The sequence below is a fragment of the Phalacrocorax carbo genome, chromosome 3 (assembly GCF_963921805.1).
Source record: "Phalacrocorax carbo chromosome 3, bPhaCar2.1, whole genome shotgun sequence".
Classification (NCBI taxonomy): Eukaryota; Metazoa; Chordata; class Aves; order Suliformes; family Phalacrocoracidae; genus Phalacrocorax; species Phalacrocorax carbo.
Window position 1 is genome coordinate 121,448,132 of NC_087515.1, and position 15,122 is coordinate 121,463,253.

At 45.0% G+C, this 15,122-nt stretch overlaps 1 protein-coding gene across 1 annotated transcript in view; it reads left to right on the plus strand.

Moving 5' to 3' along the window:
- The first annotated feature begins 2,028 nt into the window (after positions 1–2,028).
- The window catches only part of FKBP1B (FKBP prolyl isomerase 1B), a 47,907-nt gene continuing 34,813 nt past the window's right edge, over positions 2,029–15,122 (plus strand). The window contains exons 1-2 of the mRNA XM_064448143.1: positions 2,029–2,189; positions 4,927–4,974. Coding sequence (XP_064304213.1) covers positions 2,153–2,189; positions 4,927–4,974 — 85 coding nt within the window. The 5' untranslated portion in view covers positions 2,029–2,152. The remainder of the gene's footprint in view (positions 2,190–4,926; positions 4,975–15,122) is intronic.

A 15,122-nucleotide genomic window follows, 5' to 3' on the forward strand; every position in this document is an offset into this window, starting at 1 on the left:
GTAAGCCTGCCTAATGATGCTGGGATCTGTGTTTAAGGCCTGCTATTTGCGATGACATTTGGAGCAGATATTCTGTGGTCCCTTCTGAACTGTATCTATTATGTGATTGAGTCCAATCTCCTCCTGTCACAAGATGTGACTCGGGAACAGCTATTCTTCCACTATCATGGAGAGATACGTAGCCCTGATGAAAGGAAGCATGTACTTATAAAGGCAGAAGAGAACCCAGCAAAGTATGAATTGCTTTTATTCACCAGAGTTATGCCTTCTGATGTTCTGACTGTCTGAGAGGACATAGACATTTTCTTGGAGCCTGGATGAAAGCCGCCCTTTCTTGTAAGTCAAGGGCCCTACTAGGACACTGTGTATCTAGAATTTTACTTCATAACTCCCCTTACATGCTCAGTGTTTGCGGTGCTGTCCTTGTTGCTCTGTAATGACTCTGAGGCACATCTGGAATTAGCACTGTTCATATCTTCTTAGTTCTTCCGTGCCACTTCTCTCCTGCTTGGCATTTTCCTATTTCTCAAATGCATTTTTAGTATCTTTCTACTCATCAGAAAGCAAATGACATTCTGAGATTTGCTCTGAAAAAAATCCCTTTTCAGAATTTGCATGGTTACAGACCTGTTCTGATGAACTGCAGTAAGTGCCTGCTTATTTTATATATGCTATATGCAGATGCAGAATTAACAGGGATGGGAGGGAGGCTAAAGGAATCCTTGTCCAGTCTTTGTTACTGCTTCTGAACTCGTGTGAACTCATGCTTTTTCCCCACTCACTCACTTTCTGCGGGGCTTCAGCCAGCCCCAGTAGTTTCGGAGCATCCGACTCACAGTAAAACACACGTACAGTAAACCATGCGGGTGCAAAGACAGTCTGATCAGAACAGCATGAAACGCAGTGCGGAGGTGGTCGGTGTAGTTCAGAGCATAGATGCAAGGGCCACATTACCACAGTTACAAAACACCACAGTAATTCCCCAGTTCCATCACCCTGACACCTGCCCCATGTAGATTAAGATTTTTTTCCCTGAATGGAATCCGGTTTGCAGCAGATAAAAATCCTGAAAAAGCAATGTCAGAGAAGCACAGGTTGGAATTAGATGGACACAGACAGCTCTTTCACCTGGAAAACTGATGATGCTGAGGTTCCATTTTCATTTTTTTAACCCAGAACACATAAAACAGTGAACAGAACTACTCCTTTAGAGTCAGTGGAAACGGAGAGATTCACGTCTGCAATAAGTTTTATGAGGAACTAATATTTTTCATCGATTTCGGGTATACTTGTCAGAAGTAGTGGTAGCTCTTGCACAGGCTTTTGGATCTGTAATCTCATGTCATGGGAGCACCTGAGCAATACGTAGAGATTTTCTTATTTAAAAACACAGATTAGGACAGGAAGTTATAAATTGTGATGCACGGTGACACTCAAGGTACCTGGAAGCGGCCTTGCTGGAGAGCTGCCGCTGCTGGGGGGTCACCACCGGCAGGTACCCCAGCCCCTGGGGCTGCTGCCCACCGGGGGAGGGGTACGCATCCCCTTCGGGGTGCAACTGCAACGCGCGACCGCGGACACTCCCCCCCCCCCGGCTGTTCGTAACCGGGAAAGCGCTGCCCCTCGCCCTCGCGCCCCCTGGATGGTTTTAGGGGCGCGCTGCCCGGTTCCCCTGCCTGCCCGGCCCGCCCGCAGGTACCGGTACCCCCAACTCCCCACACACCCTCAGCCCGCCCGCCGCCTCGGCTCCGCGGCGGGCACGGCCGGATGGGGCGGGAGGGGGGGGGAAAGGGCGGCAAGACCCCCGGCTGAGCGCGTCCGCCGGGCACCGTCGCCCCGGTAGGCGGCGAAGACCCCCGCTGGAGCCCGCCCTGCCCCGGGCCAGGCAGCGGCAGCCCGGCACGGCCGGGGGCGGGACGGCGGCGGGCGGCCCTCACCGCCCCTCAGCCGCGGCGGGCGGCGGGCGGGGGCGGGATGGCGGCCCCCTCCCCTCCCCGCCCCTGCCCCGCATTGGCTGCGGGCGGCTGACGGGCAGCTGGGGCGGCCCCTCTCAGCCGGGCGCGGAGGGGCATGTCTGCACTGAGGGTCCGGCCGCACCGCGCCGTGCCGTGCCGAGGGGTGCTGAGGCGAGCCGAGCCGAGCCAGTGTCGCCATGGGGGTGGAGATCGAGACCATCTCTCCGGGAGACGGTACGAGACCGCGGGGGGAGCGGCAGCCCCTGCGGCGCGGGGGCCACCCGGGTCCGACCGGCCACCCGGCCCGGCGGCTGTCGCAGGGGGCTCCCAGGCCGGGGGGAGCCGCCGGTCCCCACCGCCGGGCAGAGGAGGGAGCGCGGGCAGGCGGCGGGGGGTGCGGGACGGAGGCACGGCACGGCGGCCCCCGCGCCCCCGCGGGCACCTGCCTCCGGTGCGGGGCACGGGGAGCGGGGCCGGGCGGCCGCCCGGTGTCCCGGCGGGGGGGGGGGGGACACACGGCAGCTCCCTGGGCGGCAGCGCGGCGGCTGCCGGCGGCGGCAGCAGGAGCCGGAGCCGGAGCAAGGGCGGCGAGGGGGCTGGGGATTCTTGTGTCTGGCATCCGCTGACAGCTGCACGGAGCCGGGCGCCTCCCGGGGCCGCGGCGCTCGGCGGGGAGCGCGCCCTGCCGCAAACTTTCACCGGTTCCTCGGCCAGCCTCGCCGGGGGCCGCCGGCCATTCGTGTGTGCCAGCACCCCCCCGGCGCGGCGACCCCGCTCCGGCCGGGCCCCGCCGCCCCCCGGTCCGGGAGTGATGCTGGCGGGGGCCGCGGGCAGCCCCCGGCTGGCAGAAACCTCCGCTGGGCTCGGGCTCCCCTTGCCAGAGCCCGTTCGCGGTGTGCCGCTCTTCTGCGGCGTTGTAACACCATTTCCTAAGGTTCTGGGGGTTGTTTTTTTAGGAGGACGTCATTTCTAACGTACAGCCATATGTATCTGTATAATAGGCCAGATTCATCCTTGGCTGATACACGACCGTAAATAATTTGTTCAAGTCCATCTCAGCTTAACTTTCTTGGCCCGGTATCATTTCTTTCTTTGTGTATGCTTTCAGATTGGCTTCTCCCTCAGTGCTGTTCTGCTCTGGGGATCAAATTCTTCTCTTGGTTGCACAGATGTAAAAGCAGAACACTTATGTGGGTATAAGTAATGTTGCTGGGTTGAGAGAAGAAAGAAGGGTGGAACTTAACCTCATAATAGGACTTCCCAGCTATTAAATATATCAAGGCTGTCTTTGTAAGCAATATGCTATTCCAAATAAGGTTATATGGATTATTTGTCTTGGTTGCAAGTCTTAATGAAAATCAGCTGACTTTAAACACTGTCTTAAAACCACAGCTAGTCAGTGGTCTTGAGAACCTCTGCTTTTAATTCAGCTTTGATGTAGCTTCATTGACTTTGCCGTTGTTACCCTCACACAGAGGAATATGTGTCAGTAAGGTTTGATCTTCCTTTTCTGAGATCTCTATGTAATAGCGCACCATTATTCCAACAGGAATAATATCTGTTTTACCAAGGGTAGGATTCATCTCACGTAACTTTTCTCAGATTAGGTGGTCAGTCTGAAGCAGTCTTCTGGGTTTGTTTTTTTTCTGTAGTCGTCTCCTGAGGATAATTTGTCTTGCCTCTCCCTGGGTAGGCTGGGTCTCTTTCAAAGCACTGCTAATTCTCCACTGTCAATAGGGGAAGCCCAGGAGACTGGCGTACAGTAATTGCTTGTGTTTTAGATGGTTAAATGAGATGAATCCCACTTTAAGGTTACAGTGGTGCCCTGACTGGATACCTATTGTACCGTGCCTTGTGCAACCCACAGCTAGAGATACTCCAGCCAGCCAAGCTGAGGGACAACGCTGTTCAAATGACACTTGGAAGCACCATCTTCTCAATTTCATGTAATAAATCCCCATTCATCATATTAGCCTGCCCTTCTGCCATTTACTGCTTGTGGTGGTTTGGCATATAAGCCCTAAGTGCATAGCTTATGTGTTACCTGATGTTTTATACCCTGTGACGCACCCTGTAATGCAAAACTTGTTGTCATGTTAATTCAGACTAACGAGGCCAGAAAGCCAACTAAGATACGAGCCTCCGTTTCTAGCTTTCTGTCAAGGACGTTCCTTAATAATTGATCTCATTTCCTCATTTAAGTTGTTCTGAGCCTGGGCCCTCCCCTGGCCAGCATTACATGAGAAATCAAGGTTAGCTGCTTTAATATGTCATTGGCACCTAATTGAGCCTGGAAAATCTTTCCCTAGGTTTTAGTGCCTTTGGCAGTACCTAGAACAGGTAAAATGGAAATTGTAATTCTGTTTTCCAGTGGCAAGAAAATAATTTAAACCTTCTTTTCCTTTCAGTATGAAAATTTTAGGAGGAGCTACCAGGCTCTTACAAGAACTCAGTGTATCACTGCTTTATTGTCACCCAACACTACAAAATTAAACTGCCTTTATATGTGAAAATTTTTTTAAAGCCCATCCTGGCTAATTAAAGATGCCCTTGTTAAAGCTGTCTTGAGTGAAAGGCATTAGAAATGTGAATACAAATGGAGTTTGTTCACAATGTCAAATGAAGACTTTGTTTGAAAATACATAACAGAAACATTCTGAGAATTTTAAGGTTATAATCCATGAAGCTTTGACAGTCCTTTTGCACTTAGAGAATGTAAATGCATATAAAATGCCCACTTATACAAGGAAAATTGTGTAAGGAAAATATTATTTGGTTTAACAACTAAATAAGAGCCAAGCTGGGACCTTCTACCCTAAACCATACTCATTCCTGTCTTGCATAGTAGTGATTTGATAACACATAGTCAATACAAATGTCGGTCTGTCATTCTCCTCTTAAAAGAGAAACCTGCCTAGCCACACAGATTAATCACAGAAAATAAAATAATAAAATTTTATAATTTTAACAGGACGGACGTTTCCAAAGAAGGGTCAGACGTGTGTGGTGCACTACACAGGTAAGGCATGTTCTGAATATTCATGAGTGCCAACTGCCTTGTGTTGGAGAGTGATTTGCCATTTCACGTGTGGTCATTGTATCTTTTTACTTTGTTCTGTCCCTCGTAATCCATTTGATTATGTTCTGATGGGTTTCCTAAATATTCAGTTTCTAGCTGAGCAGGCTACAGTATCTATATGTGCATCCTAGTACACTTGCCGAGTGTATCGTTCAACAGTGAGAGGTTAACAGATGAGGCTGTGGACCTGATTCTTTAAGCCATTATTATACTAGCTAATGAAATCAAGTATGAAACAGTGAAAATGCTGGGTTCATATTTTTCTGGCCTCTAATCTTGATACAAACAGTTAATGATTGTATACACCTTAAAAGCATGTGTCTATGTATTGGCAATAAAATTTATTCCAGACTGAAGAAATCAATACAAGGTCTATTTAACACCTGCTTTATGGACTTGTGTGAATCTTAAGTGTTGAGTTGGTTAACGGAGCTTTTCATGCTACACCTTTGTGCAGAGGGAAAACGTTCTTTAAACCAGTGTGTTTTGTATATAGTTACGTAAACTGTCAAAAGAATGCAGAGACCTCTCCAGTCCGAGGCCCCAGCTGGGAAGACCACAGCAAGAGCTGCCATTTCTGTGTGGCCTTTTCCTTAAGAAAGCGAAATGTAGGTGATGTGGGCATTGACAGCTACTGATCTGGACCTAGATCAGTGAGGTAATGTTTTCCTCTAGCGGTCAGTTAACTATTGCTTTCTTTCAGTTTTGTACTTGCTTCTGTACCTTACAGTTGGAGCAGAGTGGGGCCATTTTCTGGTAAATATAACTAATGAAGCAAACCTATGTGTATTTTCAAGAAGCTTTTTGCTATAGTTTCAATATCTCTCCTCGGAAGGTTACATGGGAATTAGTGCACTGGCTTGGGATGTAGGATGTCTGGGTTTAAGCTCCTATAGATTTGTATATTCAGAGTATTTTGATCTGATGAGGATTTCTGGTTTGAATTAGAAGAAATGAAACACATGGGTCTCCCGTGCCAGTCTCAGCCTTACAGACATTCCTCTCTAACTTAGGTCTGAAAATAGATGTTTTGAAACTATTTTTGTGAAGATGTTGAAAGATGTGTTTCTGTTCCGGCCCAAACTTCAAAAGTTTTTATGAAATAAAATTGTCACCTCCCACCCCCAGTTAGTTCTAGATAATTTTAAATGTCAGAACTGAAATAGGCAAAAACTCTGAGGCCTGTGGCTCCCACAAAGTACAGTTCTGCTGGATAACTTCAGAGAGAGTGTGAATGGTGAATGTGGAAAGATAACAAGATGCTGCATATTCTTACTGATATTAGATAACGTCCTAGATGAGGCTATCATAAGCTGGCTTTTGACATAAAAGACTCTAAGAAAACTCATTAAATCAATCTCCAGCGTAAATTGTGCTTCCTCCATATATCTTGCCATTGGTGCTATGTAACCTCTCTAGCTCCCAGATTAGAACAGCTATCAGAAAAAAACTCATTGCCTCAGTTCCAGTGCTGCTGCAATGTTTAAGCAGGCTTTGGTGGTAATATTTTTAAAGGGAGCCATGCTTAGTGAATGAAGTGTTTTCTTCCAGTGGTCTGTAGTCATGTGAGAAAGATAAAACTTGACATTCATATTTCAGTTTAGAACTGTTTTATCTGAATACAATATAACTTCTTTTTATACTGATGTGATTCCAGATATGCCTGGGATTCATCTCAAAATCATCTCTGTATTATCTATTTGATATCATTAGGCCTCACTGTACCTCATGCTTATCCTCACCACACTCCTGCAAGTCCTGCTGTGGGGAGTTGATAGCTAAGTTACAGGGGTGTCCGCAGAGATATCAAGAACATGTGTCTTGTCACCTAAAATGGGAGTTAGGAAAAATTAAGACACCTAGGTGCAAGGAAATGATCCAGAAATCTTGCTTTCCAGAGCTGCCTCATATTGGGAGCATGTGAAGCTCACAGGTTGTCTCCACGGTCAGCCTCTGCGTCACTGCAGAGCTAGGCACAAATACCTAGATGGAGGCGTTGCAGTCTGGGAAGCAAGGGGACCATGCATTGACTGGGCTCCTCCAAGACCTAGAGATAATTTGGACCCTGAGAGAAGCCTGATCTCACTGGAGTGCTCTGAGCACACCTCTGAATCCAGCATCAAGCACAGCAGTGACAGCCACTTTCAGTCAAAAACACGGCCTGTGGGAGCCCGCTATATGTATAATAATCGAACAGTTGTTTCAGACAGGGCAAACCTGTGTGCAGCTGCCTTTTCCAACAGAAGAGGGTCATAGCTTTATTTGCCACATCCTTAAGTGCAACCATTATATTCTTGGGAGCAAGAAATTTCAGCTTTCTCCTCCCCTCCAGTTTATCTTGGGACATTCAGCAGTGAAGAATGCAAGAGCCATGGGCAAGAAAAGGAGCAGGCAAGAGGGTGAGTAGTTGGCTCAGGTGCTCATGCAGGAGTACTGAAGGAGTTGTATTCCAGTCCCTGTCTTCAGGGATTAATTTTGTAGTTTTCCCATTCAGTGGTGCCTAGTCTTGACAGCTTGGCAGGCCATGCAGCTTCTTGCAGCGGCCCTTCCGCTCTCATACCAATGTACACGCTGTGTGGCGATTAAGGTCCTTAGCACAAACATGGTTGGTTCTATAATTCCCTCAAGGGCTAGTTCTTTTTGTGCATGCATAGAAAAAACATTGTCTCTCCACCAGTTAGTTACTCATGTCTCGAGAGTTTCCAGCGAGGAGGAGTAGGAGACTAGAAGGGGCTTGCTTCTGCCAGGCCAGGTTATGAATTTTTAATGAGACTCAAATGAGGAGTGGGCTGTGGGCTGGCTTTTGTCTAACCTCCCATCTTGCCTTCCCTCTCCAGGAGTCTCATAGATGTGCATTTACCATGTGATGGGGAGCAATCGCGGAGAGCATGGACCAGAGGGGACTGCTGGCACTACAGGAGTAAAAGGCCTGTAGCTTGCTTTTGAAGCATCTTTGGGAAAAAGGATTTTAGGATCAAGCATGAGTTGTCCTGGCAGTCTATGCAGAAAAAGTTCAGAGTGAACCAAAGGCTGGTACCATAGATATTTGGCAGAACTTGAGAGTCCTGTCTGCTCATCCTCCAGGATCCTATGATTCATGCATCACCAAGGCAGGGGTTCAGCAGGGTAGTCTGATGACCCTACATGTTCCGGAGAAGTGGGAAGTGAAAACTGGAATCTCCTCAAGATGAAGGAGAACTGTGATAGAGTTTTATGCTTCCGCTGTCAGCGCTCCAGCTATTAGGCTGTTGTATGTGGCAGCTTTGCCTCTCTCCGTCTCTCCTCGTTCAACTAGATGCGTAATCTCAGGAGCAGACTTTGTGGTCTAATTCAGGCCAAAGTTCCAGTGGCAGCAGGAGTTAAGGTGCAACCTCACTAGGGAACAGTTTAGGAGGAACCTCTTAGTTTAAGCAGATCTTTTTTTCCCCTCCTAAGGAGTAGTTCTCGGCTGCTTTGCAATTAGTGCAGGATTTTTGGATTACCCTTCAGAAGTACCTAATTGCCCTTTCTGACTACATAAGATGCCTTAGTGCCTAACTTTGGTACTGTAAATCACCTGCTAATTTTTCAGCTTTGCACAGCCTGAGTTAAGCACACAAATAGATGCTGCAAATCATTGCAGAAGATTAGATAGGAGAGCTGTGATAGAACATGAAACCAAGTCCAGATCTTAGTATATGATGAAAGAATGTGGTCAGATTCCCATATGTTTTATCTTTGTTAAGAAATACAACAAATATAATTTTTCTTTATCATCCAGCATCTCTGTCATGTCTCAGAAGTTACCTGGCACAATATTAAAGTAATGGGATCAATAGATAAGGTAGTGTGGTGGCACCAAAATGCATTTCCAGCAGAAATGGTTTATGTCATGTTTTTGCCAGAGATTTCATTGAGCAAGCTTCTGAAAGCCTTTGGCAATCTGCTTACTCCTTCTGTTTTCCGTCTGCAAAATGATAGTTGTACTTTGTCTGCCTCGTGTAGATAGATTGCAAGCAATTTGGGATATGAACTGCCTCCTTCTTCATGCCTAATGTAATGGCGTCCTAATCTTGATTGGGTCTTCAGGTTACACTGTAGTACTGATAGTAATACAGGTAAACAAATTACGGTGTCATTAGTCCTGGAATATATCAACAGAATGGAGGCATTTGCTGCAGTTTTGTTTCCTGTGATATAAATTTGTTGATTCTGGCAGCAGGAATTAGCAGTGCAGAATTTTCAAAGATCTATGAAAGTGATAGAAAACGTGACTTTGAGTTAGAAATGCCCCTAAACAAAACCTTTGCTGAGGTTGTGAATGCTCTGTCTAGGCACTGTGGGGTAAAACCTGCACTCCGGGAAGCTGAGTCCCATTCCTGGCCCTCCTGCTGGATTTTGGTGTGCCCTCAAACAAGCTTTTTGTAAACTGGTCCCAAATCTGCTTTTAATAGTGGGCAGCTTTTTTTCCAAGTTATTTGGAGCTGACATTCTCTTGTGTTGTCCCATGTAGCTTGTGGCAGTGCTGAATTCTTAACCTCTTCATCTTTCTCCTTGGCCACCTGTAAATCTGCGATAATAACATAATTACCCTTTTTAAGGAACTGATGATGTTCAGTATTTGTAGTGTGCTGGAACAGACTTGTTTCAGTGAGACTGTAAGGCACGTTAAATCTTTATTTATTTATTAAACTGGACTTCTATCAGAGATTTTCCATAGACTTTTTAGGCTAGGGCAATGGCCACAAAATTGCACCAAAAACATTTTGAATAGAATAGAATTTCAGTTGGAAGGGATCTACAATGATCATCTAGTCTAACTGCCTGACTCGTTCAGGGCTGACCAAAAGGTAAAGTATGTTATTAAGGGCATTGTCCAAATGGCTCTTGAGCACTGACAGGCTTGGGGCATTGGCCACCTCTCTAGGAAGCCTGTTCCAGTGTTTGGCCACCCTCTCAGTAAAAAGAAATGCTTCTTAATGTCCAGTCTAAACCTTCCCTGATGCAGCTTTGAGCCACTCCCACATGTCTGATCACTGGATCACAAGGAGAAGAGATCAGCACCTCTCTCTCCACTTCAATATTTCAATATTGAGAGGTTGATTTTTAAATTTTGCATCTTTTTTTTCTTTGGTGAATCATAACTGAAAAAAAAATAGTTTTAGTCCTCTGTTTCAGTCCCCTAAAATCTTTTGGGGTTTTTAAATTTCCTAAAAAATGCTTAAAGTGAAATTCCCTATTGAAATAAATTAACAGTACTCAATTTATTTCAGCTAAGATGTAAAAATTCATTCTGTTTTAGGAAGCGGGCCTTTATTTAATGCAGAACAAATGATTAATTGTTCTCTTCCTAGAGATCTGAGGACAGTCTCGTGTCATCTACTTTTCCTGTACATTACCAAAACTATATTGTTTCTTTAATTTTGGCGGTGGTGTGGTGTTGAGAGGTACGGTTGTGTCTGTGAAGTCGAAAGTATTTTTTTCTTAGCTTTTTTTTAATAACAATAGCATACTCCGTAGATTCAAATTAACAGTAATTTATAGAATATGTTTGATTTACCATTATTTTTAAAAAGCATTTTCCATTTAACACAATACAAATAATACAATTCCCTTGAAATAACTCTTGCAAAAAAGAATAGAACTGCCTTGCTTTCCTGGGTCAAAATCAGCCCTTAAACATATGCAGTAATAGCCAGAGATTTGCCTATACTGACATATTCTCAAAAAGACTAACGTAAATTCAGGATAACTCTGCAGTGTCATGTATTTGTGAGCCTCAGTATCTGTGTGACTGGATGTACATTAGCTTCATGTGAGAACACGTTGTGCCAGGTGAGTACAGCAGTACGTTATCTCTCTGGTCCCGCTTTCAGAAACATCTATACCATTTCAGTGGGGGCTGTGCATGTGTATCTGAGGGGAAAATTGAACTAAGTCAGGAATATAATCAAAATTCTTTGTCTCCAGGAAGCTGTCTAGCTGGGTTTCGAAGAGGATAGTGAACACTGCAATTAGAGTTATCATTAATAAGAATTGTATTGTAACAGACATTATAATTGAGCCTTGAATTATAGCCAGCTGAATCTTGCTTACCTAGAAAGAACTTAATTGTTTTATCGACCATGTTCCCAAGATATATTATACCAGGAGAGTGTGATGTCTGTCCATCTTTTGGGGTCTGCCAATTTTCTGTATTTTTTTACTTAATCTCTTCAAATTGCTGTGGTTTGAAAGGATGAAAGCCTTTTACTTCTGTAGAGATCTTGGTGACAGCTAAGCACTTACAAGCATATTTTTTCTTTGGTGAATCATAACTGCAAAAAGTAGTTTTAGTTCTCAGGGAAGAACGTGGTCTTTTGCTGCCCTTCAGAAACATTTTGCAAGTCTTAAAACTCTCTTGATAAAAAGGAGTAAAGTTCTGATCTATGCTTATTTAATGTAGATTGGTTATCTCTGGAAATATTTTAGCGGCGACTTCAGCCTGATAGCAATCAGGGTCCAGAAGCAAAGTTTGAGGAGAAGAGATTTCTAATAGCCTCTGTTCATCAAGTTTTTAAAAGCTCAGAACTGATCCAAAACAGTGTCATCTTTTAGAAGATTAGATCACAGTTTTCAAACAAAATATTTTTGCTGGGTCCTCTTTGTACTTATTTTCAATGATCCGGGTGTGTCACTCTGCCCTCTTACAGCTCGTACAGATACTTAAGGGCTAAGACCTAAAAGGTTTGCATCAATTCTCGATCATTAGAACTCCAGGTCCTCACTAGAATGACATCATTTTCTAAGAATTTATGCCCCCAAAACCAAAGAATTGCAGAAAGAACTGTGCAGTAAATAGTATTTCTTAGTGTAAAATGTGCAAATGGTTGCTACATCAGCTGAATAAGAAACTCTATCAGCTGGCACCAGTGACAGGCTTGTCTCCCTTTATTGACAAAATATTTTTTGACAGTATTTACCTAATTAAGAAGGCTAAATTGATAGCTTAATTACCTTAGGCTACCTAAATAGTTAGCCTTTGGTTATGCCTCTCTCTATTGATTAGATAGAGCTTAATACGGTTCCCAAGTTAGGCAACTCAGCTAGGCAGGGATTGTGGAAGGGGTAATATTTCCTAATTAGACAACATGCAGTGTCATCTCTCTGCAGTGGATACATGGCAGCCACATTTCAGGCATATTACCCGAGCAGTTGCTGTGTGGCCAGAGACCTCTGCAGGCTTGTGATCTTCAGAGCTCAGGGGGTCGGTGCTAGTGCTGCAGTGATGTTTGTGGGAGATCCCCAGGGAGGACCATTGCCAAGGAGCTCATACAGTGCCCCTGTTTTGGCACTGGTAAGCAATGGAACGGGCGGCCTCGGAGGACACGCGTACTGCTGCAGGAAGCAGCGATTCGGCGTTGGCATGAGTTCTGCTGAGTCTTGCTGAACCAGCGCCAGGGGGCTGCTAGGGGGCTTTATATTGAAAACAACATCTCTCAATTGAGATATATTATTTAGCTTTAGTTACTCAAGGGCACTGTAAATCTTAATTTTTTTCACAAGACTGCTGGCTGCAGAAGTTTGTACTCCTCGCACATCACTCGGATCTTAAATGTTGTAGCCATGGTGTCATCAGGCAGAGCCAGTGGATCTTTGTAGCTGAAGCAGCAGCAGATCCATGCAGTCAGGCAGTGTAGTCCTTTAACCCCCATCCAAAGTCCTGGGTCTTATAAAACTCAGTGTTACAGCAGTGGTTGTGAGGCACATTTCATTTGTAGCTCTCCCTCTGTCTTTGCTTGTGGTATCCCAAGTCTGGTTTCCCCTTCCAGATCTTTTCCACTTAATCCTGCATAGCTATTGGTTCTTAGTTGTCTCTTGCTGCTCTAAATCACTTCCCTTTGTACATTTAATGATGTGACTACCTTGATTTAGCAAGATTGTTGTCTTTTATTCTGTTCTTAGTGAGAAATTGAAGACATGTGGTTTGGTAAGGGCTGTTTCCTCCTGGACAGTGGGAAAAGACCTAACACATTATTAGTTCATTTTCCAATCTATGATTGCTACAAACAATACACTCCTTGATGCATTGGTTCTGTCTAGTTTTAGATAACCAAAGTGATGATGCTATTTTGCTACTTCCAAACCCATTGAAGTTGCTGCTGTTGCAATGTTAAAAGTAGCAGCTTTCTGTTGAAATTCTTTATCCTGCATTAGAGAGAGGGAAAAAAAAAAAAAACCAAACACAAAAACACACACAAAAAAACACTACAGAAAAACCCCCAAACCACAAAACAAACAAGTGGTTGTTTGGAAATTGCACTATAATACTATATAGGGATTGTAGTTATGGGAACTTATATTTTCATTTTCCTCTGTGGATAAATTCCTGTTTATGCTATAAGCAAGGATTTCTGGGAAGAGAGGAGAGCCTTGTACTTTGGGAGGTGAAATATAGCCATATCTAGGGCACATAAAAGAATATAGATGAGTCACACAGTGGACAAGTTCCTGAGGCATCGCCATGAGGTGTTGCCATTTCCAAACTGGAATGTACAATTTTCATCCTGAAGAATTGAAGTAAATTTTTGTTGTTGTGAAAACTGTAATTTTGGTGGAAAAGCCTTTCCCACAAATTTTATTTTTAAGGTTGAGGATCTGAAACTGAAATTCATATCACAGAATCACAGGTTGGAAGGGACCTCAGGGATCATCTAGTCCAACCTTTCTAGGAAGAGCAGTACTCCATCTGTGTACTCATGAGAGCAGAGTAGAGATGCAGAATCACCTCCCTCGACCTGCTGGCCACGCTGCTTTTGATGCAACCCAGAGTACAGTTGGCCTTCTGGGCTGCAAGTGCACATTGTCAGCTTATCCTATTTTTCATCCACCAATATCCCCAAGTCCTCCTCTGTAGGGCTGCTCTCAATCCATCCATTCCCCAGTCTGTTGATGTTGAGGATTGACCTGACCCAGGTGCAGGACCTTGCACTTGGACTTGTTGAACTTCATGGGATTCACATGGGCCCACTCCTCAAGCCTGGCAGGGTCCCTCTGGATGGCATCCTTTCCCTCAAGCGAATCAACTGCACCACTCAGCTTGGTGTCGTCTGCAGACTTGCTGAGGGTGCACTCAATTCCACTCTCAATGTAGTTAATAAAGATATTGAACAGTACCGGTCCCAATATGGGCCCTTGAGGGACACCACTTGTTACTGAGGTCCATTTGGACATTGAGCTGTTGACTGCATCTCCTTGGGTGTGGCCATCTGGATTCAGCCAATTCCTTATCCATTGAGTAGTCCATCCGTTGCATCCATACTTCTCCAATTTAGCGACAAGGATGTTGTGTGGGACCGTGTCAAATACCTTACAGAAGTCAAGACAGGTGACATCAGTTGCTCCTCCTTTTTCCGCCAGTGCAAGTCGTTCCATCGTAGAAGGCCATCAGGTTAGTCATATTGGTCTGAGCTCAAGTATTGCCTATCAAGCAAAGTTTGTGGCAGTATTTATTAAAGTTGTGAATCTGAATTTTACAGCTCAGGCTTATCTTCAGTTGTAATATGTATTACTCTTACATGGTTTCTGTCCACTTTCATTGTAAGGCAAAACTTTTTCTTACTAGGAAGTTATTCTGTCTGACCCTGCTGTAACCTGTTCTTACCTTTCTTGCTTGAAAGCTATACTACGTGACAGCCATGCTACTACACACGTGCCGCCACACTAGCAGCATGCCACCGTAGTTTGCAGTACCTCTGTACCTGACCACTGTCCTCACATAGTTAAATTACAGAGTAAACAGAATTACATGTAATCTTGTCTCATTCTGAAACTGGCGTCCTTTTTTCTGGAAGAAGCTGGAACAGTAATCACAAAGACTAACTTCAACCATGGGAGAGAATTCTTCAACGATACCTGTCATTCAGGGAGAGGAACTATCTTTTCTGCAGTGTCACGTTGAAACGCCTGACCTTGGCTTGGGCTTTGGTTCACTCTCTGGAAGTGTCTCTCTCCACTGACGAGAGCAGGAGGTGCTCTTCTGTCATGCTGCCTGTGTGACCGGCTTCCCCGCACCCTCCGTGTCCCACCGTGGCTAGCTGGGAACAACTCTGGAAAAGCTACAGCTGCGT